At 37.4% G+C, this 27,077-nt stretch overlaps 1 protein-coding gene and 1 non-coding gene across 12 annotated transcripts in view; one reads left to right on the forward strand and one right to left on the reverse strand.

The window, feature by feature from the left end:
- The window catches only part of IFT81 (intraflagellar transport 81), a 190,409-nt gene that overhangs the window by 157,978 nt on the left and 5,354 nt on the right, over window positions 1–27,077 (forward strand). For 8 of the 11 annotated variants that reach the window (XM_027576872.1, XM_027576868.1, XM_027576867.1 and 5 more), the window contains 5 exons: window positions 7,735–7,821; window positions 8,849–8,920; window positions 9,005–9,090; window positions 13,924–13,969; window positions 19,628–19,771. In XM_027576872.1, the coding sequence (XP_027432673.1) occupies window positions 7,735–7,821; window positions 8,849–8,920; window positions 9,005–9,090; window positions 13,924–13,969; window positions 19,628–19,771 (435 nt within the window). Of the gene's footprint in view, window positions 1–7,734; window positions 7,822–8,848; window positions 8,921–9,004; window positions 9,091–13,923; window positions 13,970–19,627; window positions 19,772–20,175; window positions 20,357–27,077 lie in introns of those variants that run through there. The other 3 variants (XM_027576865.1, XM_027576864.1, XM_027576863.1) reach the window with 3 other exon arrangements.
- Window positions 6,336–6,441, reverse strand: LOC113913385. The gene has a single exon (XR_003517178.1). It is a non-coding gene; the product is annotated as a U6 spliceosomal RNA (small nuclear RNA).

A 27,077-nucleotide genomic window follows, 5' to 3' on the forward strand; every position in this document is an offset into this window, starting at 1 on the left:
TCTGACTGCCTAGAGAATTTTCCCTCTGGAGAGGCTATAGGTATGTCAGGGACTTTAACTGACATCTTTAGTACACCACCCGTTATCCTCTTAGCAACAGCTGAACAGTGTTCACCTTTGCGTTTTAGCCTTGTCCTCTCATATATACTTTTTTACATGGTTGGAATTTTAGTACATACTGCTAGTTACTTTAAGGTTCTATTCAGACAATATAGATAGAATGATTAAGAACATGAACTATAGAATTATTATAATTATTAAAGATAGTTTTAAAAGAAGGGATATTATTGCTTTTCAACCAAATTGTTTTCTAAGTAAACCATATACCAAATCTTAAATTCTTTAAAGTCATTTATTATAATATAATAATTTAACCAAACCTCAAACTCATTTTCATGTAATTTAACCAGATTTCTCTGTATATGAAGCACTGCCTACATCTCTCATTATAAAGAGATGTAGTTATCTTACCACCATTCCCAAATAATACAACTCTCCAGTTCTTATCATCAAGTCCAAGAGGTACCTAAGCCATGTCAACATTTTCATCTCTGTCTTCTGCCACGTTGAAAACTCACACTGCTAAAGAGAAATACCGTATGATTCCACTTACAGGAATGTGACTCTGCCGTCACATTCCCAGACACAAGGTGGAATGGTGCTTGTGGGGGGGCAGAGGGAATGGGAAGTTACGTGTTTAATGGGGCAGAGTTTTGGTTTGGGAAGATGAAAAGAGATCTGGAGATGGATGGATGGTGGTGACAGCTGCACAACAGTGTGAATGTGCTTAATGCCGCTGAACTGGACACTTAAAAAATGGTTTAAGTGGTAATTTTCATTTTAGGTATTATTTTAGCACAATAAAAAAATCTTTTTTTGAAGATTATTTATTTATTTAGAGAGAGTGAGAGAGAGCACGAGTGGGGTGAGGGGCAGAGGGAGAGGGAGAGAGAGAATCTCAAGCAGACTCCCCGACAAGCGTGGAGCCCAGTGTGGGACTCGATCTCACGACCCCAAGATCACAACCTGAACTGAAACCAAGAGTTGAATGCTCAACCGACTGAGCCACCTGGGCTCCCCTAAAAAAAAACCTTTTAAAAAGCGTACAGAGGGGCACCTGGGTGGCTAAATCAGTTGGGCATCTGCCTTCAGCTCAGGTCATGATCCTGGGGTTCTGGGATCGAGTCCCGCATTGGGCTCCCTGCTCAGCGGGGAGCCTGCTTCTCCCTCTGCTGCTCCCCCTGCTTGTGCTCTCTCTCACTCTCTCAAATAAATAAATAAAATCTTTTTTTAAAAAAGGAGTACAGGACTTGTCTATAATATTTGTATTAACTGTTTTTTTTTTTTTTAAATGTTTGAGTTCAGTGTGTTTGGTGAGTGCCTGATGCTCACTTTGCTTATCTCCACATGTCCATCTCCTGCATCCATGTATAGTTCTACTTTTATCCAGAAACCTTTTGTGATAAAAAGTATACTAAAAAAAAGGCTAACCATGTCATTGATTATAAGCTTTTTGCAAATATTAACTGAAATTCTTAATTGTTCTCCATTTGAACCATTATTTTTAACCTGTTTGAGTGTACTTACCACTCAAAACTACATAGATATGTTGGTAAAGTGCAGGACTACTTAAAAATACATTATACTAGGGGCGCCTGGGTGGCTCAGTCATTAAGCGTCTGCCTTCGGCTCAGGTCATGATCCCAGGGTCCTGGGATCGAGCCCCGCATAGGGGCTCCCTGCTCCGCGGGAAACCCGCTTCTCCCTCTCCGACTCCCCCAGCTTGTGTTCCTCTCTTGCTGTGTCTCTCTCTGTCAAATAAATAAATAAAATCTTTTAAAAAAATACGTTATACTAAAAAATATATACTTCTTGCTTTAATGGGCAACCCAAATATTTAGGAAATTTTATAGTGAAGTGTTAATACATTTCCTTTCTGTTGTACTTGCATGTTCTAAATTTGAATATTAACAACTGTTTGAAAATCAGAGTATCGTAACTCCTGACATATAATTTACATTTTCTAAATCTTTTATAGTCACCTAGAGGTAGAATAGGATCTTGAAAAGTTTCATGTTTGTTTTCTTAGGAGTAGTTCTATAAATTATATGCAATTAAATGTCATAATACATATAATTGCTAATATATGGAAAAAGCTAAAATACTCATTTTAGAGTATACAATACAATTATTGATGTCACTGAAATATTTCTTATTGATCACTTTTTCTTATAAAAGTAAATACATGCTCTGGGTAAGAATTCAAACTGTGAATGATTATTTAAGGGAAAGAATAGAAATTATTTCTTTCTCTACACTTCCCAAAAGTAAAACAGGTCCTTATGTGTGTTCCAGAAATTTTCTGAGAATTCATGAATGGATAATTATTTATTGGCTGCCTAAAATTTGTTCTCTATACCTTTATTCTACTCTCTAAAAGGACAAAGGCCTTTTTTGGCAGTGGGAGACAAAATTCATTTCTGATCTTAAGAACACAATTTCTGCTTTCTTTTATTTGCATTTACCTACTGTACTTTTGCCCATCTTTTGCTGTTAGCTTCTTGAAAGTTATCTTGTTTTAGGTGTGTCTCTGAATAGGTCTTGAGTTGGGTTTGGGTATGTGATAGAATCTGAAGGGTTTGTTTTAATTAGTAAGTTTAGCCCATTTATATCTACTTGATATGCAGACGTATTTGATCTTAGTACATTTTATGGGTAGCTCTTGATTTTAAGACCTATTACAAAATCCTGTTTGTCCTTCATTCTCTCTCTCCCTCTCCCTCCCTGTATTTGTTTCTGGCTTGTTGTTTTGTTCTGGTGGTTATATTTGTAACTCCACCATTAATCATCCATTTCTGTAGGTAGCATCTATTAATCCCCACTGTGAGCAAGGGTGAAATTAGTGTATTTCCTCCTCCTCCTTCTCCGTCCCTTCTCTCTCCTTTAGCACCTGACTTTAGTCAATTTTATAGTCTCTCCTACTGTTTGCCTTTATACTTTTAATATACTTATAACTTGATTCATCAGCTTTAAATTATACCCTTTGATATGTCCCCACCCATCCGCAGCAATTAAGATTTGAGGAAGTCAGCTTATTTATTCTACCTCCCACCTGCTTTTACCTTTCCCTTCCCTGCAGGTTTTGTTGTATCATTTCTACATTGCTAAGGCACGTCACATTTACATTCAGTTTTATTTCCCTGGTTCCCACTTTTGTTTTCAGTGTTCGACCTATAATTATTAGATTCAGTACTCATTACCAATCTTTTCACTGCCCTTTTTCCTAATTTTTATTTTCTGTGATTTGTCCTTTAGGAGAATCCTCAAAAAAAAAAAAAAAAAAAAAAAAAAAAACTCACAAGAACAATATTCCCTGATGAGTTCTTGCGTGTTCTAGAGCTTCTTGCCTTAAAAATTTAAAAAAACAGCTTGACTTGAACATAAAATCTTTACATCGTGCTTTCTTTTTTTGAGAATTTTCAAAGTATAGCTCCACCGTCTTCTAGATTAAGTGTGGCTATGAAGAGATAGGAGGGCAACCTAATATTCTTAGTGCCTTGATCTTAAAATGTGTATGTCTTTTCCAGTTGTTGAGTACTGGGTTCTCTATGTGTTCATCAGATCAGGCTTCTCAAATGTATCATTTAAAACTTCCTGGTGAATGGGTAGTTGTTTAATGTGTATAAGAGTTTCAGTTTTGCAAGATGAAAAGTTCTGGAGATCGGTTGCACAACAATGTGAGTGTACTCAGTACTTAACTGTACATTTAAAAATGGTTAAGATGGTACATTTTATGTTATTTTACAACAGTTAAGAAAAAGATTCCTGGTTTTAAAAGAAAAACCTTCCCTGTAAATTATTCATTTTATCATTTTTTACTCTGTTTATTCCTGCTAATGCTTTTGGTCTAAGATTTTTATTTTGTCTGCTATTAACATAAGTATGCCAACTTTCTTATGATTAAGATTGCTTGGCATATCTTTTTATTTCTGTTTTCTTTCAGCTTTCTATGCCCTTACTTTTGTCACTTGTCTCATAAATGGCATGTAGCTGGATCTTGTGTGGGTGGTTTCTTCATTCATTTTGAGACTCTGTCTTTTGAATTGGTGAATTTAATCCCATTTACATTTACTTTTATTTTTGATACATTGGGATTTATTTCTATTTTGTGCATCCTGTTTACTGTGCTGCTTCTTTCCTGCCCTTCATCGCACCACTCTGTTTCTTTTTATCTTCTTAATTCCCTTTATTTCCTTTTCTATCTTCTATTCTGATATTGTTTACTCTTAAATTTTTAACGTCTGTTTTTCTGACTTAACAATCTAAATTTAATCAGCATCTCCCCAGCAATACAGGGACCTTAGAATAGTTTAACACCCTCTCCTGCCTTACGTGTGTGTTGTTATCCTCTGGTAGTTTATTTCCATTTTATTTCTTGGTCTCTAAAAGCAGTTGTCATGGTGGTCATTACTTAAAATGACTACTTTATACAGTCATTTCCTGTTTAGATTTACCCACATATTTAACAGTTCTCACCATCGCTGCTTGTATGTTCATCCTTCCTTCTGGATTCTGTTTTCTTCTTCCTGATCAAATTTCCTTGTTTTTTTTTTTTTCTTGTAGTAGTTCTCTTCGTAAAGAATCATTACTCTAAGTAAACCATCTTTTTTTTCCCCTTAAATAATGGCTTGCTCACTGCTTTCTGGTTTCTCTTATGTTGAAAGGTCCGCTATCAGTTTAATTATCATTAAAGATATTGGTAATATCTTCCCTATAATTGGTTGTAATATTTCTTTCTTTGTCTTTGGTGTTGTCCAGTGTCACTACCACGATCTAAATACAGTTGTAGTTTTATTTGCTCTGCTGGAATTTATGCTTTTTGCCTTCCACTAATTCCAGGAAAATTCCACATGATATCTTCAAATATTTTCTCCCCTGTTCTTTTTAGTCTGTTCTCCAGCTACTACTATTAGATGCATGTTAGGCATACTTATCACGTCCCTATGGGGATAACAGGGGGTGTCTGTCCTCTGTTGCATGACTTCGCCTTCATATTTTTATCTTTTTGTGTCTCTGCAATGAATTTTAAATAATTTCTTCATCTGTCTTCTGAGCTGTGTCTGTTCTTATGTTTATGCCATTCAATTTTTAATTTCAATGACTTTTTTTCATGTTAGTCTATTTTTATTCACTGTACATTTTTTAATCTTTTCTTTTCAGTTCCTCCTTTATAACTTTATTTCAAGCATATTTATTTAATAGGTTTACTTCTACTATCCAAAGTTCCTGGAAGTGCCGGCCTGCTGGGTTGTTGTTGTTTTTTTTTAAATCTTCTCATCTTCACTCATAAGGATTGATTGGTTCCATGTATGTTTATACTTTTGGATTGTGAGCTTATCATTAGTAGGGTTTTGTCTTTTGAATCCCAGCAGCTAGGATGGAGGGTGTGTCCCTCCAGAGTGGCTTTGCAGTTGGCTCCGCCAGGTGTTTTAGGACTATCACAAGCTTAGAGCTGATTTTGAATTAATATCTCAGCTTAGCAGTTCATGTAGGTAAGGGTAAATTCAAACCCAAACCTGCCTGAGGACAGGCCCCTTTCCTCCAGCTGCCTCTGCAGCAGCACAAGTGCATTTACTGATTAGTTTAGCCATCAGACTCACAGACCAAAACAAAAGGCTGTCATCTACTAGAGTGTCCTCATCTCCTTGAGAGGCCCAGCAGTCACAGCCTCTATTGCCCCTTCTCCCATTTAGGGTGTGTATGACTGTCACCCATGAGAGCCTTAGAAATCTGTAGGTCCCTTTTATACAGAAAAGTCACAGCTCCTTTTTACCACCAGTTTCCTTTCTCCAATTACAATTAGAAGGATTTTCATTTCCAAGCCTCTTTTGAGAAAGCAAAATTAATGCAATGAAAATCAGAACATCTAATTAACAAATTTAACAGCAAACCAAAGTAATTTTGATGCATAAGTTAACCCATTTATCATAGACCAGCAGTGTTTCAAATGGTAGAGCTTCTACCGGTCTTTCAATTCCTTCAGATGTTCCTGTGAGGGCAGAAGTGGTGCTGTAGGTCCGGGCCCCACCAGCTACAGTTTTCATGCAGGAACCACAGTGCCAGATCCCTACCGCTTTTCTTTTCATCTTGGTTTTGCCACAGAAAGAGCAAGTACTTGGCGTGCTGGCTTATTTCCGTCTTCACCAATTTCCTGAAGGAGGCACTATAACGGGTCCTATATTTACGGATGATTCTGACCTCCTTGGTGCGTTTAGCCGTGTCACCACCAATTAGGTCTGAGCCCAGGAGAGAGTTCCCACCAGTTTTGTTTTGTTTTTAAATATGGACGCTTCACGAATTTGCATGTCATCCGTGCACAGGAGCCATGCTAATCTTCTCTGTATCATTCCAGTTTTAGTATATGTTCTCCTCAGTGGGCACCCCACCCGTTTTTCCTACTGTGCCAGTCACCCCAAACCAGATGCAGTCCCACACAACAAAGGAAGCACACACAACATTACCCATTTATGTTAATTCTCCTGTTCCCACGGAAACTGCTGTGTGAAACCAAGGTCATTCTGAGGCTGGCTTGCTTCAGTCCAGGCCTGGTGTTAACCCTTTACACCCAGACTGAAAAACAGTTTGGATTCTGTGGGGTTCTCAGTTCTAACTTTCCACTCTGTCTTCTGCCCTGCCTGAATATTAGAATCCCTCCGTTACCAAGATTGACTGCTCCCAGCTTCCTTCACCAAGGGCAGGCTCAGGGTGTCATCCTTTGTTTCTGGCCCTGGTAATTCCTCTTACTTCCTTGAGAAGTTCATTTCAGCTCTGGATTTGAAAAGATGTTTGCGTCACCTTATCAAGCATTTGCAGATATTTTTAACATTTCTAAGTATTTATAGAAGATTTTCAAGTTATCTAATCCAAAATATTACGTTAGAAGAAAGTTTGAAACTACTCAAACAGCCTGAATTCAAATTCTGACACCCCTTTACAGCAGTATAATCTTTGGCAAGGTACTTGGCCTCCATGAACTTTCTCCCAGCGTGGTGTCAGGATATTAATACCTACTCAAAGGGTTGTGGTAAGATTGAATTATTGACAAGTGTAAAGCTCAGAGGCCCTACCATGGTTTCCATATTTCTGACCAAGCCCCTGCCAAAGACTTCAGTGTCTTCCCCTCTTCCCAGACATACTCCAGTATAATAAACTACTTGTTCATCCTCAATTATCATTCTCTCTGCCTCCCAAGGCTTCGTACATAGTGTTCTTTTTTCCTGAACATTCTCCTCCCTTGTTCACCTTCCCCTCTAACTATTGTATTAATCTTTCGTCCCTCAACTTAGATACCGGTTTCTCTATCCCTGCCAATCTTCAAGCCTGGGTTAGGTCCTATGAGAGCCCTATGTTCTCCTATAACACATATTTGCCCATGATAGCTGTTTACTTGTCTGAACACACTTTAGGGAAAGGATTCTGGCTGTTTTGCTCACTGTTGTATCCCCAGCTCCTAATAAAGAGCCTGGCATACAGCTCAATACATGGTAGCTATTATTTTTATCAGTACCTTCATCTGTCATAATTCTCAAATGTCTGCTTGTTGTATAAATAACTCTTAAGTATGCCAAGAAGCTTAGAGTTAAGTTACAAGACTGACAAGGGCATGCATTGTTTCAGGGCCACATTTTAGGCCTTTGTTTTTCACTTATTCAATCATTTATCCTTTCATACTAGGAACTAACCCAGGAGTGTGATGAAAAGAAATCCCAGTATGATAGCTGTGCAGCAGGCCTTGAAAGCAACCGATCCAAATTAGAACAGGTAAGAAGATAGTTTATTTTAGCAATTTAGCAGAAACTGCCTGTGCATACATGTTTTCATTACACCGACAACAAAAGATTCCCAAATCTTTACCCTCATCCCCTGAGCTGGTCTCCTAAGCTCCAGAGATCTTTATTTCTTCAGACTTGATGCGTACACACTGAATTCTCCATCTGTAGCACAACCACCAAAGTCCAGGCCCTCATCGTGCATCTCCTAGACTCCCGCAGTAACTCGGACCTGGTCTCTCACCTCTACCCTCACCTTCCTAAGGTTTTTTTCTCCATAGAGAGCCAAAGAAACCTGTAGAAAACTTAGGCCACCCTCCACTATCTTCCCATCGCACTTAAAATCTAACTTCCAAACTATGGTCTGCAAGGCTCACCTGCCTCCCGAACTTCATGTCCATGTGCTCTGCTCCTCATCCACAAGGGCTGCAGCCACACTGGCTGCCTTCTTGCGCATCAAACAGGCCAAGCTTGTTTTCACCTCATAGCTTTTGCTTGTGCTCTTCTCTCTCTGGGACACTCTGCCTCCAGCTCTTTGCCTTGATCTCCCCTTTTCATCATCAGGTCTCAGCCTAAATGTTACCTCCTCCTAGAGGCCTTCTCTGATCACCCTATTAATGTTGCCCATTCGGTCACCCTATTACATTCTACTGCTGACTCTTCTTCATAGTACTTATTCCTATCTGAAACTACCTTCGTTACCTGTCTCCTTGCTTATGTCTGCTTCCTCTCCTTGAATGAGAGCAGGAATCTGTAGTCTTGTTCACTATGTCCCCAGCACCTAGCACAGAGTTGGGCACACAATAGGTACTTAATAAGTGAATAACTAAACCTGTAGGTTTTAGAGTGATATGAGTAGTCTCTAGAAAAGATTGCAACCTAGTCTATTGTAAACAAAATTGTAATTACAAAGGAAGAAATTACGCTGATGGTATTTTGTTGTACATTTAAAGTCATCCTCTCTGTATTTGATTATTACTCTTTCAGTAATATTGCCCATTTAAAATTATATATTATAGGAAGTCAGGGGACTACGTGAAGAATGTCTTCAAGAAGAAAGTAGATACCATTACACAAATTGTATGATCAAGGTAAAACAAAGAAAATGGATCAAAAACCTTTCTGAGATTTTTCTGTATCAAGGACTTAACCTAAAACTTGGTCTTTCCACTTAGAACCTAGAAATACAACTTCGTCGAGCTACCGATGAGATGAAGGCATATGTCTCTTCTGATCAACAAGAAAAAAGAAAGGCAATTAGGCAAGTAATTTTGTTGTTTCTATATTGAGTTACTTAATGTTTTCACCTAGGAAGTGTTTTTTTTACTAAATTTTTTATTTAAATTCCAGAATAGTTAACATACAGTGTTCTATTAGTTTCAGGTATACAGTATAGTGATTCAACAATCTTACACATTCCTCAGTGCTCATCATGATAGATATACTCTTAATCCCCATTACCTATTTCACCCATCCCCGCACCTACTTTCCCTCTGGTAACCATCAATGTGTTCTCTATAGTTAAGAGTCTGTTTCTTGGTTTGTCTCTCTTCCCCCCCCCGCTTTGTTCATTTATTTTGTTTCTTAAATTCCACATATGAGTGAAATCATAAGGTATTTGTCTTTCTCTGACTGGCTTATTTCACTTAGCATTATACTCTCCAGCTCCATCTATGTTGTTGCAAATGGCAAGATTTCATTCTATTTGGTGGCTGTCACTTATAGAAGTTTTATAAACAAGATGGAATTACTAAATTACTAAGATTGGGAGTACTTAAATAAGCAGATACTAAGATATTATTTAGGATTAAATCTTGTTAAACATCTTCCGGATAGTCCAGCCCTACTAACTTACTAAGTAGGAAAACACACAATTTTCTTGCTGGCTTGCTTACTTTTTTTTTTTATCATGGCAAAAAAACCTAATAACATAAAATTTGCCATTTTTACCAGTTTTAAGGGTATAATTCAGTTGCATTGATTACATTTACAATATTGTGCAGTGATCACTAGTATATAATACCAACCCTTTTTCATCACTCCAAACAGAAACTCTTGTAATCATTAAACAATAACTTCCCATTCTCCCCTCCCCAGGAATACATATAATTTCATGGTTCCTTTTTCATAAGCACTAAGATCGGTCTATTTTTAAAGTCCCACATAGCCTGGACTCTAGTCATCTGCCTGCTCATTGTGTAGTGCGTGAGTGTATTTCAGCTAGAAGCTGTGTGTTTGCATTGTGCCAGCCTTCAAAACAAGGAAGGGTGTGTAAATACCACTAGTCCTTATATGGTGATTTTTTTTGTAATCCAAGCTTGCAGCATACTGTAATAAATCAAAGGCTGCCTGAAAGAAAATGCACTTATGGTTGAATTGCTAGCTGTGACAAAATGCAGTAATCGAACAAGATAAGCTTTCTTTGCCCCTGAACCACAATTCGGATGTTTCGCTTTTACCATCCAGTAAGAACTCAAAATAAGGATTCACATTTATTCTAGATGGCACTTGAGATTTTTAGTGGCATTTACATTAATGTTACAAAAAAATCTAATAAATGGAATGTTGCAGAATCTAATTTTTTAAATATATAATGCACTGGAATGCAAGCCAGACTGAACATGTCCTATAAATAGAACAATATTTCTTCTAATACTCTGACAAATTACACATATTAAATGTACTTATTCACATTCTTTCACTGAATATAACCTTTGCTCAAATAAATCTGTGTGGTCAGTGGTAATATTTTACAAATGTGAGAAGTTACTTTTATCCTTGAGAAACAAAAGTTTTAGAAATTAAGTTCCATTTCTTCCAAAGTTACAATATAAATAGTAAAGAAGGAAATATTGCCCCTGAACTATTGGTTTTCAGGCCAGATATTCTTCTTCATCATTTTGAAAGTCATCATAAACCTTTACCATTCCTTTATTTTCCTATAGAAAAAATACTTTTCCCTGGCTAGAGTAGGACATAAGAATATTATGAATAAAATGGAGTTAACTGTACTCTAAATTCATTGATACATGTTTAAAATATTATTATTATTAGACACAATATTTTTATTGTTATTCCATTTTCTACTTTTATGGTACTTTTGAGTAAAACCAAAGGTCTGAGGAATTAGTATGGTTTTGAAAGATTGTCTGCAAATTTTAATTTTATTTAAAGAGGCAGGATGTTTTATTTTGAAGTACTAAAGAGGGACTCATAAAATTTCTTTCTAACCTCATTTTTCTAGTTCTGAGTTTTGTGACCTTGGGCAAATCATTTCCTCATCTACAAATAAGGAGGAAAATTTATACCACCAAAGATCAAGTTAAATATAATGCATGTAGCAGTGTTTTGGAAATTATATAGTATGAGCTCCTGGAGGAAAAGGATTCTGTCTTGTTTTCTTCCTGAAACCCCAGGGCATGCTTGGTACATAACAGGTGCTCCATAATTATTTCTTGAATAAATTCATCGAATAAATTAAAAAATTACGTATTAGTGTTGTATGGTAAAAGAGCATGAGCCTTTGATTTCTTGATTAAATATAAATGGAAATTCTAAAATAGTTTGGACGTTTCTCAGTCCTAGGGTAATAAATGAATTATTTAAAGCTAGCCAAACTTGGGGCTCATGGGTGCCTCAGTCATTTAAGCTGCCGACCCTTGATTTTAGCTCAGGTCATGATTCCAGGGTTGTGAGATCAAGCCCTGCATCAGGTTCCACATGGAGCCTGCTTAAGATTATCTCCGGGTGCCTGGGTGGCTTAGTTGGTTAAGCGTCTGCCTTCGGCTCAGGTTATGATCCCAGGGTCCTGGGATCGAGCCCCGCATCGGGCTCCCTGCTCTGCGGGAAGCCTGCTTCTCCCTCTCCCACTCCCCCTGCTTGTGTTCCTTCTCTCGCTGTCTCTCTCTCTGTCAAATAAATAAGTAAAATATTTAAAAAAAAAAAGATTCTCTCTCTCCCTTCCCCCTCCCCCTCCCTCTCTAAAAAATAAATAAGTAAATAAATAAAGCTATCCGAACTATATCAATAAGTTCTTTTTAAGTAATATATCATTTATATTCTCCTAGCTATTTTTCACTGCAGAGCTGGAGGTAAACCGTTTGACTTAGTGTCTCATAAATTTTAAGGTCAAAATAAAGGTTCATCAAGATTGTGTTTATTCCCTTCCACCTTCATTTCCATGTCTAAATTCTGCCTTCAATCCAGCTCTGTAAGGACTTTGAGTACTTTTTTTTTTAAGATTTATTTATTTGAGCGAGAGAGAGAGAGAGAGAGAGAGATCAGGGGAGGGGCAGATGGAGAGGGAGAGAAAGTCTTTAGCAGACTCCCCGCTGAGTGCACAGCCCCTTGTGGGTGCTTAACTGACTGAGCCACTCAGGTGCCCCAAGGACCACGAGTACTTTTGATTCCCATTCTCTCCAGTCTAGTTGCGTTTACCTCCCCTTTTTGCATGATCTTCCTTCATTTAAGCTGCTAGAATTTCTCTTTGTGGTTTATGATTTCTTAGATTTCCAGTTTTGTGTTGTTTACCTTCTTACTACGATGTAGCTTTACACAGAAACACCGTCTTTTTCTGTCTAAAGGTGAGGTCTGAAGCCTCTTTTATCTTCTTTGTCATTGGTTCCTTTTTCCTCATCCTTTGATCTTTGTCCTTAACACTTTAAATATCATCTTTTGTCTTATGAAGTATTACAATATAATTATACTTTTGGGGCACCTGGCTGGCTCAGTTGGTAGAGTGTGCAAGCCTTGATCTTGGGGTTGTAGGTTCAAGCCCCACGTTTATTACTTAAAATAATTGAAAAATCTTAATATGTATAATTATACTTTTGTTTAAAAACAGTACAATGTTATTTGTATTATTTTTACTTGAAAAGTACAGGTTTTTTTCGTTTACAAAGGAAATGCTTATAAAAACAATAGCAACCATTATGAAGTATAGTAACCAAAACCTGAATATTACCCACATTGCCCTGCCTCAGAAATGCCTATTGTTAATATTTTGGTGTAGGGGCACCTGGGTGGCTCAGTCATTTGAGCGTCCGACTCTTGATTTTGGCTCAGGTCATGATCTCAGGGTTGTGAGACTGAGCCCCACGTCAGGCTCCAGGCTCAGCACAGAGTCTGCTTGTTCCTCTCCCTCTGCTCCTACCCCTGCTTGCACTCTCTCTCTCCCTCTCTCAAATAAATAAATAAATAAAATATTTTTAAAAAAATAAAAATATTTTGGTGTATAATTACTCCATATTCCTTTCCCATGCATTTGCTAGTGTGTGTGTGTGTGTGTGTGTGTGTGTGTGTGCGCGCGCAAATGCATGGGAAGATTTTATGTGTGTATATATACAAAAATCAGGTTAAACTACATATACAGTTTTTCTCTTAATTATATATCTAAAATTCTATTTCAGTATTTATAGATCTACCCCCTCCTTTTACAACTCTATATTATTCCTTTGAATACATGTACCATAATTTATTTAAATATTTCCCCATCTATTGACATCTAGTTTGTTTGCAGATTTTCACTGTTATAAGCAAGGGTTAAGTAAATAGTCTTTACATTTACCTTAAGTTATGAGTGTTTTCCTGCAGGACAACTTTCTAGAAGTAAAATTGCAGGGTTAGATGTTATTAATGTTTATTTAAAATGTGTATCCTTCCTTCTTTCTACAAACCTCTTCAAAAATAAAGTGTGACTAGGGTGCCTGGCTGGCTTACTTGGAAAAGCATGTGACTCTTGATCTCTGGGTTGTGGTTTGAGCCCCACGTTGGGTGTAGAGATTAATTAAATAAATTAAAACTTAAAAAAATAATAAAGTGTAGCTTAAGCAAAAATGCGTTACTATTGTTTTAAGTGTAAATTAACCAGAAATAGTACTTAACTTTTTAATTCTCTTAATTTCTGATGCAGTATTTACCAGAGGAACTGCCTGATGATGGGGAAAGAGAGTGTAATGGTTTTCATTCTGATTCCAATACTCTAAACTATCTATATTGCCTAATATATTTAGATTGATAAGTTAATTTATAATTTAGTTGTATGATGAAATCAACTGAAGTAAATTGAAACTAAATCGTTATGTTGATCCCCTAGGGAGCAGTATACAAAAAATATTGCTGAACAGGAAAACCTTGGAAAGGTAAGAATGTATTATTTATTTTTTTAAGTGTATCTAATTCAGGCTTTCAGCACATGGTTTTGACATTGTCATTCTTTTTAAAGGTTATAGTACAGTTTTCAAAGGGAAATTGGATCTTTCTTAAACTCTTGCAAAGATGAAGACTCTTTAGGAATTTATGTGTGTGTGTATACAAAGTGAAGGCATGTGGATTTTTAGAGAAAAATCTAGTTTTATTTAACAAGGGGTTTATGAGAAGGTTCTGGATAAGAAACAAAACTGCCACATGTAATGAATCAAGTTTTCAGATAATTCTCAGGTATCTCTTTATGAGATAAGTATAAATTTATTTTTTTAATAAACACAAAGCTCATTACTATGATCCAGACACTGTTCCATGCCCTTTACAAACATTGATTCATTTAACACACATAATCCAAAAACCTTCCTTGTCATATTCAGCTCCCTCCCTGCCAGTCTTATGAAAGCAGGAATATGTGATTAAGTCTTATTTTCTCAGTTCTCTGAGCCACTCCTAGTAGAAGAGGTGGTAGATAGTAAAGACCTTGACCATCGGGGCTTAAGTGACCCAATTTATTGATTATTTTAATTGGCTTCATAAAGCAACACATTTTGACAGTCATTTTAAAGACACCAGCTCTATCTTTATCTTTTTTTTATTTTTTATTTATTTTTTTTAAAAGGATGTTGCAGTCTTTTTTTTTTTTTAATGATTTTATTTATTTATTCATGAGCGACAGAGGTGGGGAGAGAGAGAGAGAGAGAGAGAGAGAAGCAGAGGGAGAAGCAGGCTCCCAAGGAGCAGGGAGCCCGATGCGGGACTCGATCCCAGGACCCTGGGATCATGACCTGGGCCAAAGGCAGACGCTTAACCATCTGAGCCACCCAGGCGCCCTATCTTTATCTTTTTTTTAAATCTGTATTTATCAACAACTCAGGACCAGTGTCCTTATTTACATTTTCTTTTAATTTTTTTTTTTGAGAGAGAGTGCAAGTGGGGAAGGAGGGGCAGAGGGAGAAGGAGAGAGAGAGAGAATCTTAAGCAGGCTCCACATTCAGCACAGAGCCCAGTGTGGGGCTCAATCTCATGACCCTGAGATCATGACCTGAGCCAAAATCAAGAGTTGGACACCCAACCAACTAAGCCACCCAGGTACTCCTCCTTTTTTTTTTTAAAGATTTATTTTTTTATTCTTGGGGGGGAGGGGCAAAGGGAGAGGGAGAAAGAGTCTTAAAACAGACTCTACACTGAATACAGAGCCCGATGCGGGGCTCAGTCTCACGACCCTGAGATCACAGCCTGAGCCAAGACCAAGAGTCGGTTGCTCAACCGACTGTGCCATCCAAGCACCCCTTTATTTACATTTTCTAGTTTGAATTATTATTAAAAACATACATGTATCTATGCTTTTACATAAGTGCTGAATTAGCTCCCATAAACCTGTAAGTAATATCCTAAAGTTAAACTTCAGGGAAAAAATGGTGTGGAAAACAATGGCATGATTATTTTTTTTCAAAGATTTTATTTATTTATTTGAGAGAGCAAGCGAGAGAGCATGAGCAGGGGGGAGAGGGAGAGGGAGAAGCAAACTCCCTGCTGAGGGGCTCGATCCCAGGACCCTGGGATCATGACCTGAGCCAAAGGCAGACCCTTAACCAACTGGGCCACCCAGGTGCCCAACAATGGCATAATTATTAAATAGGCTTTTGTAAAGTCTTTTGAAAAAGACTTAAAAACGAAAAAACGTATAAAGACATTTATTATGGAAAATTTCAAGCCTATATAAAAAGTAGAGGAAATAATGTAATGAATTCATGTGTAACCGTCACCCAACTTCAATAATTAAACTCATGACCACTCAGTTAAGCATCTGCCTTCAGCTCAGGTCATGTCCCAGGGTCCTGGGGTCGAGTCCCTCATCAGGCTCCCTGCTCAGCAGGGAGTCGGCTTCTCCCCCTCCCTTCACCCCTCCCCTGGCTTGCGCTCTCTCTCCCTCACTCTCTGTCAAATAAATAAATAAATAAATAAACAAATGAAAGAAATCTTAAAAAAAAAATGAAAGGAAACCTTAAAGCTGATTCCTCCATTCTATCAGAGAAATTGTGAGTTCTGTGCACCTTCTTCCATTTATGGGATGACATGCCATACTGAAAAGGAAAAAAAGAAATAATTTCATGTTTGAAAGCATATATTTGAATCAAGCTGTAAACATTCACTAGAGATTTTGAGGTTTTAGGATTTAGTATGATTGTCAATAACTAGCTTTCATCCAAACATTTCATATGTTAGGTAATATATTTTTTTCATATGAAAAACATTCCTCTATTTCTTTTGTTTTGAAAAGTATGTGGATGGATGCTTTGTATAGAGAAATATTTATCAAACCTGAATCCTTTCAAAGACCCAAATGTAATTGCTAGATCTGAATAAAGATTATTCTTTCCCCTTCCCGTGTGGTGTTTTATTGCAGGATCTTTGCAAAAAGTGGTAGCAGCAGTCTGACAAGTATATTTCAGCAAAAGGAGCCATTGATGAGCTCCTCCCCCAATTGTCAGTCTCTATCATTTAAGAAACAAAGTTCCTTAATCCTCTCATTGCTAGAGTAGATCTAAATTTTTTTTCTTTCCAAATGCTCTTTCATTTTTTTAAATTTAAATTCAATTAACATATAATGTATTATTGATTTCAAAGGTGGAGGTCAGTGATTCATTCATCAGTCTTATATAACACCCAGTGCTCATTACATCACGTACCCTCCTTAATGTCTATCATCCAGTTACCCCATCCCCCTACCCCCCTCCCCTCCAGCAACCCTCAGTTTGTTTCCTATGATTAAGAGTCTTTTATGATTTGTCTCCGTCTCTGGTTTCCTCTTCTTTTATTTTTTCCTCTCTTCCCCTGTGATCCTCTGTTTTATTTCTTAAATTCCACATATCAGTGAGATGGAGTAGATCTAAATTTTTAAGGAAAACACCAAAACTTTAAAAGTGATGATAGCCTAAGCCTTCCAAACCAGCATAGACTGGACATCCACAGCCTTCCTCAGGCCAACCGGATTTCTGGAATTAAACCAACCTATAGTGCTACAATTCACACTACCATATACTAGAATTTGCCTTATCAAGTACTGTGGAATACTGTACTGAAAGTTATAACTCCCCTCACCCCCACTATATCACCTCCCCTTTAAAGAACAATGAAACCTGTGACAAGTATTCTCGTACATTACAACTATCAACAAAATAAAGCTATATCAAGTGACAGTGACATTAAAAATGAATGTTGGCAGTTATATTCGTAAAGTTAAAGGTTTCAAACACATATGGTTATGAAGCACATTAAATTTAATATTTCTGACACAGTGCCCATATACTGTCATTTTCTTTAAATAACGTATAGGTTGTTAGGATTTTTGACAAGGAAATTATTCCAATAATATAAGAAAATGTATAGTTAAGTAATACCTTAATCTTAAAATCATTCTAAGAACTCTTAAAATTCTTGATCTGACTTACTACTTTTGTTTTAATTCATGAGGATAAAAATATTTGTTGTAAGATAATTTAAGTTTTTACTTAAATTCCAGTTAGTTAACATACAGTGTAATATTAGTTTCAGATGGACAATATAGTGATTCAGCACTTCCATACAACACCCAGTACTCATCACAAGGGCCCTCCTTAATCCCCATCACATCAACTATTCAGCCCATCCTCCCACCCACCTCCCTTCTGGTAACCATCAGTTTGTTCTCTACAGTTCAGAGTCTGTTTCTTGCATTGCCTCTCGCTCTCTCTCTTTTTTTTTTTTTTTTGTAACATAGACTTAAATAGATGTATTTGCTTTCCAGGTATTGTGTCAAAAATTTGCTAGTTATATTTAAATTCTATTTTCTTTTTGTTTAAGTTTTTTTTATTTTTTTGAGAGAGAGAGCACAAGCACAAGCAGGGTGGAGGAATAGAAGCAGACTCCTCACTGAGCAAGGATCCCTACACGGGGGCTCGATCCTAGGACCCCAGATCACTAGGACCCCGGGATCATGACCTAAGCTGAAGGCAAACACTTAACTGACTGAGCCACCCAGGCACCCCTAAATTCTATTTTCTTAATTCTGCTTTGTTTCCTGTTGCTATTTGCTGTTAATTTTGCTTTCATTAGCCATAGCTGGGGAGGGCAGTCTTCAGTAAAGTGTTTTGAATCCAATCCTCAGCTTAGTTTAGCCTCTTATTTGGGCAAGTACCAATGACGAGCCTTCTCATTTGTGCCCTTAGATCAACTATTAGATCAGCTGTACACAACAGAGGAAAGGATGGGACATTTCTGTGTTATCTGTTTCCATGTCTTTGCTTATTTTTGTGTCCGTGGTGATTTCTCACACTCAGTGTCACTGGGTACATTTCTGTCACGCTGTGTTTCCTGATGTGTGTACTGTCATCATCTCTGTTTCCCTCTGCCTACCTGCCTGCCTTCCTTTCCCTCTTCCTTCCTCTCATTATCTCTGACTTTCTGCTATGCCTCCTTTCAGTCACCCTTTCTGAATTTGCCCTAATACAGAACCAAAGTATACTTTTACAATGTATTGAAACATTTTCTTATTCCTGTTTATAATTTTAGAGTCTATGAGTAGAACAGTTTTGACAGATGGAATCATATAGGCTATTAGTCACAAAAACAATTCTGGGGGCACCTGGCTGACTTAGTTGGTAGAGCATGAGACTCTGAATCTTAGGGTTGTGAGTTCAAGCCCCACACTGGGCATGGAGCCTACTTAAAAATAAATAAAAATAAAAATAAGAACAATTCTGATAAGGATATGGCTTATTTAATAGTGTACTTTTTAAAAAATCAGAAAACCTTCTTCCTGAGGAATATATGCATACAATTTGATTTATTTGGGCACACATAGAGCACACACAGATTCAGGAAAGAATATAATATTTAATAATAATAATAATATATAACATATGATAGTTTATCAAGTATTTCCAGACCTATTATGTCATGTGAAAAAATAATCTTACGGGATGCCTGGGTGGCTCAGTCGATTAAGCAACTGCCTTCAACTCAGGTCATGATCCCGGGGTCCTGGGATCAAGCCCTGAGTCAGACTCTGTGCTCAGCAGGGAATCTGCTTCTCCCTCTGCCTTACCCCCGTACTCATGCTCTCTCTCACTCGCTCATTCACGTTCTCTCTCTCGAATAAATAAAATCTTTAAAAATAATAATCATAAGGCAGATAATTTTATAATTATCCCCTTTTATTAGCCTTAATTGACAATTGAGAGAAGTGAGGTCCAGAGAAATTGTCTTACTTACAGCTAGTGACAAAGCCAAGTTTGAAACCAGTCTTCTGACTTCCAAAATCTGCATTCTTTTTTCCACACCATGATCCTGTTCCATTTTCCTGATTCCCTTTATTTTTTCCCCTCCCTTTCTTTTATATTTTTCTATTCTTTTTAACTTCAAGCTTCCTACATCTATCATCAATTTAATTAACTTTTATCATCTTAGTTTTCATACATCTCAGAAGAACCTGGTTTCGTTAACTGTTATTCATCAGATGTACAAAAAGCAGACCATGTTCCTCTGATGATAGCAAAAGAAGTAAATCCCTGCAACTGAGATTTAATCATTCTTGATTTTTTTTTTTATGGTAGAAACTCCGAGAAAAACAAAAAGCTGTACGAGAAAGTCATGGTCCAAATATGAAACAAGCAAAAATGTGGCGTGATTTCGAACAGTTGATGGAATGTAAGAAACAGTGCTTTCTGAAACAACAAAGCCAAACTCCCATGGGTCAGGTAATTCAGGAGGGCGGGGAGGACCGGCTGGTACTTTGAATCCATGTGCCATCGTTCAAGTTCGGGGTTTTAGTTGATACTACTAGATGTAAGCCTAATCCCATAATGTATTTTTTTCTGGAAAGTGATTTGTACAACATTTTGCTTTCAGGTTAACCATTCCTATTAAGTTTCCTTGGAAGATAATGTTAAGGTAGATTTAGGTTTTAAAGTTTTTTAATATGAAAAACGGCTTTTATTGTTTTGCTTAGTTTAGAGATCAGTGGTGTCTTAGGAGTTTTATGAGACAGGCGGCTAAGTTTACTCTCTGTAAATGTAAACATGTCCATTAAAAAGCATGTAGTTTTTTAAAAATGTAATAACCCAATGGCTTAATGTTCTTCCTAATCTTTTTTTAACTTTAGAGGAATCTTTTAGGAACTAATATCTCTTGTTTTGAAGAAACATTTATCTGAAGTTCAGCAATTCCTACAGTTTCACTTCAGTTTCTCTTTCTTCTATAAAATTCAAGAAAATTTGCTATTTTAAATAACATATTTGTTCTGTCTGTATTATTTAAAGGCAAATAAAACTTGGTGCACATATGATGACTATTTTTTAATTATGTAGCTGTGTCAAATTGTTATTCTTTAACTATTTGTGTTATGGTATTGTATTAAATTTAAGGATTATTACTTATTTTTACCTAAAATCTATTATAGTATTTAGGTCTTGGGGACTTTTATTTTAAATATAAAAAAGTAGTCCTAGAATATAGAAATTATCATATGCTAAAAAGCTACAGTAGGATTCCAAGTGAAATTCTAGGGTCCAAAGTGCTTCTAATTTCTGCTTCATTTGGACAGGGTACTTGAAGATTTCTTTGATTTTTCCTTAAAGAAAGATACTAAATTCATATGCTACCCTTTACTTCATTTCAGTTTCATTATACTTTTTTAAATGTCTTCCTTTAGGGGCGCCTAGGTGGTGCATTCGGTTAAGTGTCTGACTCTTGCTCAGGTCATGATCTCAGGGTCCTGAGATAGAGCCCCGCATCAGGCTCCACGCTCATCGCAGAGTCTTCTTGAGACTTCCTCTCCCTCTGCCCCTCTGCTGTGCTCTAGCTTTCTCTCTCTCTCTCTCTCTCTCTCTCTCTAAAATAAATAAATAAATCTTTAAAAAAATGTCTTCCCTTTAGATTTGAAAACTCAGATTTCAAATTATTAGCATGTCCATCTCGGGTTAGTTCTCTGTAGCTATCCTGGGGATGGCAGTGAGCGGCAAAGAACATTTCAACGAAGAAAGTTATTTCTACCCTGTACAAAACATGCAAACTTGATTATGGCTTTGGATCTCTTTGTTTCCAAGTGTGTTCTACTCTTACTTTTTGTTTGAAAGCTTTTTCCTTGGTAATCAGATAAACTTACCAACCTTGGTGACTCTAGGAGCTATTGCAAGAAAAGATGGGATCCATCAGAGCAAGAAAGAACTTACCAAGAAGGTATGGAAAGAAACTTCTTTTAATAAATTTCAAGGAAAAAAAGAAGCATTTTAATATTATTATGTGGTTTCAATCTGGTCCTTAGCTTACTTTAGCCTCTTATTTGGGAAAGTATCAGCTACCAGAATTCTCATTTGTGCCTTTAGATCAACAGCTAGATCCACCAGATACTAAACAAGGAAAGGCTGTGTTTCGGTGTGGAAACAAACCTTTCTTAATTCAATAAATCAGTTTTTGAACATTGAGGTAGATGTATTTGTTCAGTGTTGGCTACTGGCTTGTTATTTTTAAGCCAGTGGCAAGTGATGTTCCTTTAGCCAGAGTATGAATTCCTTTGCAAATATTTGAGAAAGACTAGATGTCCATCACAGAAACGAAACAGCATTTTATTCCCCTAAGGAAAGTCAGCTTGTAAGATTATTAAGCTTGGCGATTAATTTTTTTAGCCTTCACTATCCTTGGTGCTCTTCTCTTAATTTTAAAAATTGTTAACGACAGATACTCCAAGGAATGCTTATAATTCTGATTTGATTATTGCTTGCCATCTTTATTCCACACAGAAGGAATATGTGGATTAAACACTAGGCAGCTCCAGAATTACTTTATTAACTGAAGCAGAACATCATTATTACTTCAAGAAAAGCAAATTGAAAAAAAAAACCCTAAAAGTACAAAGTTATTTATAGTTTTTATTAAAGTAACATTGGACATTTAGTAATGCATCTTAATGGGTTTTATACAGTGACTTTCCACTCATTTTGTGATTTGATTGGAACATTAAAAAGCTTTGACTAACTCTGACGGTTTTGACACCTGACACTTATAGGAGAGCTTATTACATTTTTCCTTCACGATTGACACTCTAGCTGGCTAATTGATGAGAGTACTTAATCATTTTGGAAAATAATCTGTCTTCCACATGATGGCCCAAATAAAGAAGAAAAATGTAGCCTGTGAAATCTGCTTTTGCGTTCATGGATTTGCTCCTCCTAGGACTCGGTGTTGCCAACTGTTGCATGGGACTGACTGTATAAACTGTAAATTTCAAAAGGCTACTGCTTATCTTGCTTTCTATATTAGTTCAGGAAATAATCCAACTCTAAAGGTTGTCCTTTAAGAACAATCTTATAATAGGATAATGTCCTTTCTGTTATAAGTCTGTTAACATCTAAATCCAAGATCATGTATTTTTCCGGTCCAGAGAGTGTACCAGAAGGGTCTTAGAACATTATTCAAAGGCTTGTGGAAATCAAACCAGATCTCAGGAGATTACAGAACACTTAACTTTCTTCTTTAGATTAATACTTTCTGTCATTTTGCTTTAGTTCAATAGGCAGCAATAGTAAAAGAAACCATTTCATTAAACTGTCAAATCCAAATGTATCATTCTGCCTTATTAGTATAACATATATAAATTTTCTGGAAAATTTTAAGCTCTGTGCATTTTCCAAGTATGATTATTTCTTAACTTTTTAGGCTAAGATGATACAGAGCACGTTTTGGTAATTGGAGTAAAAAGAAGAGACTGAATATGTTGCTCAACTAAAAATGTATAAATTTGCTGAATTCTTCTGAATTGAATTTGAAAATATGCACAAATGGGTAACTTGCCAAAGCTGCCTTTACAACGGCAAAATCCAGTTTGTATTGAAAAATGATTTCCTATGGAGATGTGTATCTTACAGAAACCTCCTTGTCATACACAGGCATTTACCCTACATTAGTGACTAATGAGCATGAATCAAAGGCTTGTTTCTACAAATGGTTCTAGGCGCTTACATCATTCCTCTTGTTTGGCAGGAAGGAGTGCTTAGCCCTAGGGAGTGGGTAAGTAAGCAGCCTGACGATTAACTTCCATTAAACCTGGTTATTTCAATATATTCAACCATTGTTGTAGTGAAAGTAAGATCTAAATTGTGCATGCAACGAATCCTTTTTTAAACAATCTGTGGCAGCCAGAAGATTCTTTTCTTAAAGTTGCACTTTTATGGGCGCCTGGGTGGCTCAGTTGGTTAAGCGATCGCCTTCGGCTCAGGTCATGATCCTGGAGTTCCAGGATCAAGTCCTGCATCGGGCTCCCTGCTCAGCAGGGAGTCTGCTTCTCCCTCGGACCCTCCCTCCTCTCATGTGCTCTCTCTCTCTCATTCTCTCTCTCAAATAAATAAATAAAATCTTTAAAAAAAAATAAAGTTGCACTTTTATTAAATATGTAATTATTTCTCTACCCAGAAGGAGCTACTGGCTTAGCTCCTCCTCCCTTTCCTTTTAATGAAAACAGTTTAATTAGAGCCATTTAGCGTATGGCAGCCAGGCATGAGGTAAGCATTTTGTCCAGGAAAGATAGAGATCATTCGGTTATCTGTATACTTTCAATCTTTGAGTCTCCCGTCTTAAGACAATATAAAAAAGAAAAAGTTGGCTGTAACAGTCATTCAGTCCCATCCCATCCTTGCAAAAGAAATCAAAAACTAAAACACAGAATCCAAACAAGTGTTTTTTTAAAAGACTTGGACGAACATATGCTTTCTGCTCCCAGGCTCCCTCTTTTGGCAAACTGGAAGTACTTTCTCGGCGGATAGTTCACAATTTCCTCTTGAATTGCCGAGAGCCTTGAGTCACCAAACTCGGTTTACTGCTATGGAAGTTCACTATTCAGACAGAACACAGGAGGAAATTAAAGATTTCTGTTTTTCAGTGGAAGTATTCATTTCCACCTCCGTCGAGAGTGTCCCAGCAGGGTCCTGGCAGGGCTGCTGCTTTGCCCTGCACGCGGTAACTGGGTAAATAGCCATCGCATTTTGGAGCTGGAAAGGAACCTCAGAATGATTCGGGTGATCAGTTATTAAATTGGGACCTTTGAGAGCTCTGTTTCAGCCTCTCAACAGTGCAGAAATCAGCGCTTGGAGCAAATCACTTCCCAGCCTCCGTGGAGTAACCGCAATGCGGCTCACGAGGGAGCTTGTTTCATTGTTAAAGAGCACCACTGATTAGTTTCTGGGTTCTAGAAATGAAGCAGACTTACAGAGGGAGGGCATTTTTTTTAGAAACAGCAGTTAGGCAAAGCAAGACTGAACCAGTTTTACTCCCTGAAGCTTTGTAATCATAATCATTATTGAGCACTTAGTATGGACCAGATACTGTCCTAGGTACTTCATGTGTCTGAACTAATATACCTCTCACAATAACCCCAGGAGGTAAATACTGTTATCCCCACTTAATAGATGAGGAAACAGGCACAGATAGGTTTCCACGGTATTACACAGCTAATAACTGTGGGCAGAGCCAGTGCCCAAAGCCAGGACTCTTCACTCCTGTGCTGTATGAACTACAGTGTGACCCATGTATATACTGGTTGTATATATGCAGACAGGCTGATATCCATTTAATGAACTATAATATGTGTGAAATTATAGTTCTTTTTTAAAAATGTGTTCACTCACTGTACCCAAGGGGGAAAAAAACTTTAGTAAATGAGTAAAAATGAACTCTACCATCTAGATATGGGGATTATGCTAAAAATGAATATCAAGTAAATACATGAAAGAAAGAAGTAATAGTTTTAGACACAGAACAAATGCAAGCTTTATAGGTTATAATTTAAATCTTTCTCTGTAAAAGTGTTAAAATCATATATGTCTTTTGTTGCTGGACATGTAGATAGATTCCAATTTTTTATTTTACATGCTGCAGTGGAACTTAAAAATTGAAATACCATGCAGTACTTAAAATTTGAAATACAGTACAATATTAAGCAAAACCACTAAGTTTATTTAATTTGGTCAAATCCAGAATCCATTGAATTGTTTTATAGACATTTCTTGCCTTCCTCTTTGAAAATGCCAAGGCTAAATGAAATAAGTTAGCAAGATATTATTTGATTAATTGGAGAATGAAATTGTAAATTCATCATTTATTTATTTGCAAATATTTATTGAATATCTTCTGTGTGCCTGACATTGTGCTAAGTGCTAAAATATACAGTGAATGTGACCTGGTTTTTGTTTTCAAAGAGCTCATAGACTAGAAGACTCTAATATTACGTAGCAAAAATTAAAGTTCTTTTATGTATAAAAAGAACTAGGAGCTCAGAGGAAGAAGCAATTAATTCTGACATGGGGGACTGAAAAGACTAATGGAAGAGGTAGGACTTGAGCTGGGTTTGTAAGAAGGAGTTAAGATTTTGATAGCCGTGGGAAAGGAGGAAGACATAAAGGCATTTAAGAACACAGCATGCTCAGGAAATGACAAGAAGTCTAGAATGGCTCAGAAAGTTACCCAGATACATGAGGGAGAGGAAGGAGCTCCTATCATGTGCCAAATCTTGTGCTCTGTAATTTGATGTGCTAGGCACTCAGCTAAACTCTATGAAAAGGTACAGTAAGTGTATAAAACATGGCCCCGTCATTAACAGGACTAACAATAAATTGAACAGTAGCAAACATATCAAAACCTAATAATCAAGTGCTAAATTTTGTGGTGCTATCAAAATTCAATCACAACAGAGATCTAGAGAAGACTAAAAGGTCAAAGTGGAGTCCAGGAAGTCTTGTCCAAGAAGGAGTAATGATTGGGGCCTGGAAAGATGAAGATTTGGACAGGTGAATGGGAGAGTGTGAGAGGGCCTCAGGGATGAAACCAGCAGGTACTCATTGGTCCTTTCCTACATCTAGCTCTGTATCAAACGCATCAAGCAGGAAAAGGCATGGCCTCCCCCTTCAGGGAACTTGAAGTCTTAGTTACCAAGATGAGAAATGTAACCAATAATTGAAGCAGTTTTCAGCACTGGATTATCCAGTAGGCAAATAGATACAGTCTGAATTTTCTGCAAGTGTTTAATATTTCAGAGATCAAAGAAGTTTTCGTTAGAAAAATTAGAATTAGGGGTGCCTGGGTGGCTCAGTTGGTTAAGCATCTACCTTCAGCTCAGGGATTGAGCCCTACAGCAGGCTCCCTGCTCAGTGGGGAGCCTGCTTCTCTCTCGCCTTCCGGCACTCCCCCTCTTGTGCCCTCTTGCTCACTCTTTAAAAAATAATAAGGAAAGAAGAAAAATCAGAACTATTGGATTTCCTTGCACTCTCCTCAGGGTTTAGGGTCTCTAAAAGTTTCAATGCGGCTTTTTGGAATGGGATCAAGAGTTAACAGATCTAGGGGCCCCTGGGTGGCTCAGTCGTTAAGCATCAGCCTTCGGCTCAGGTCATGATCCCGGGGTCCTGGGATCCAGCTCCACATCGGGCTCCCTGCTCGGCGGGGGGCCTGCTTCTCCCTCTCCCACTCCCTCTGCTTGTGTTCCTGCTCTTGTTATCTCTCCCTGTGTCAAATAAATAAATAAAATATTTTTTTTTAAAAAAGAGTTAACATCTAAGGGCAAAAGGAAAAAACACTTTGGGCTGGAACAATTTGGGCAGGCTGGAGATGCAGGTACAAGTTAAAACCCTTCTGCACACAAAGGTCAGAATGTGGCTCAGGGAGAAAGCAAGAACTCCGTGGGGAAGAGGGAGCCCTGAGAAAGGAATGCCCTCAAGTAAGTACTAGCCAGGCAAGACTGGAGGAAATCAGGAATAATTTGGAGATAGAAACCAAATTGCTGAAGGTTTTGAGGTGGTGCAATTGCAAGTCATGTCCATTTGGTGTATGATAATCGGGAGTTGTTAATATCCCTGCTGCTCCTTGGACACTTGAGGAAATGAGAGACTCACTACATTGTAGAGAATGGAAGATGATCACTGCCACAGGAGACTACAAACATAATACTAAGTTTGTTTTTTTCATGACAGAGGAGAGGCAATTAGCCAGTTTTTTTATTTCTTTGCATATAGGGGGATAATT

Source organism: Zalophus californianus, chromosome 14 (assembly GCF_009762305.2).
Source record: "Zalophus californianus isolate mZalCal1 chromosome 14, mZalCal1.pri.v2, whole genome shotgun sequence".
NCBI lineage: Eukaryota > Metazoa > Chordata > Mammalia > Carnivora > Otariidae > Zalophus > Zalophus californianus.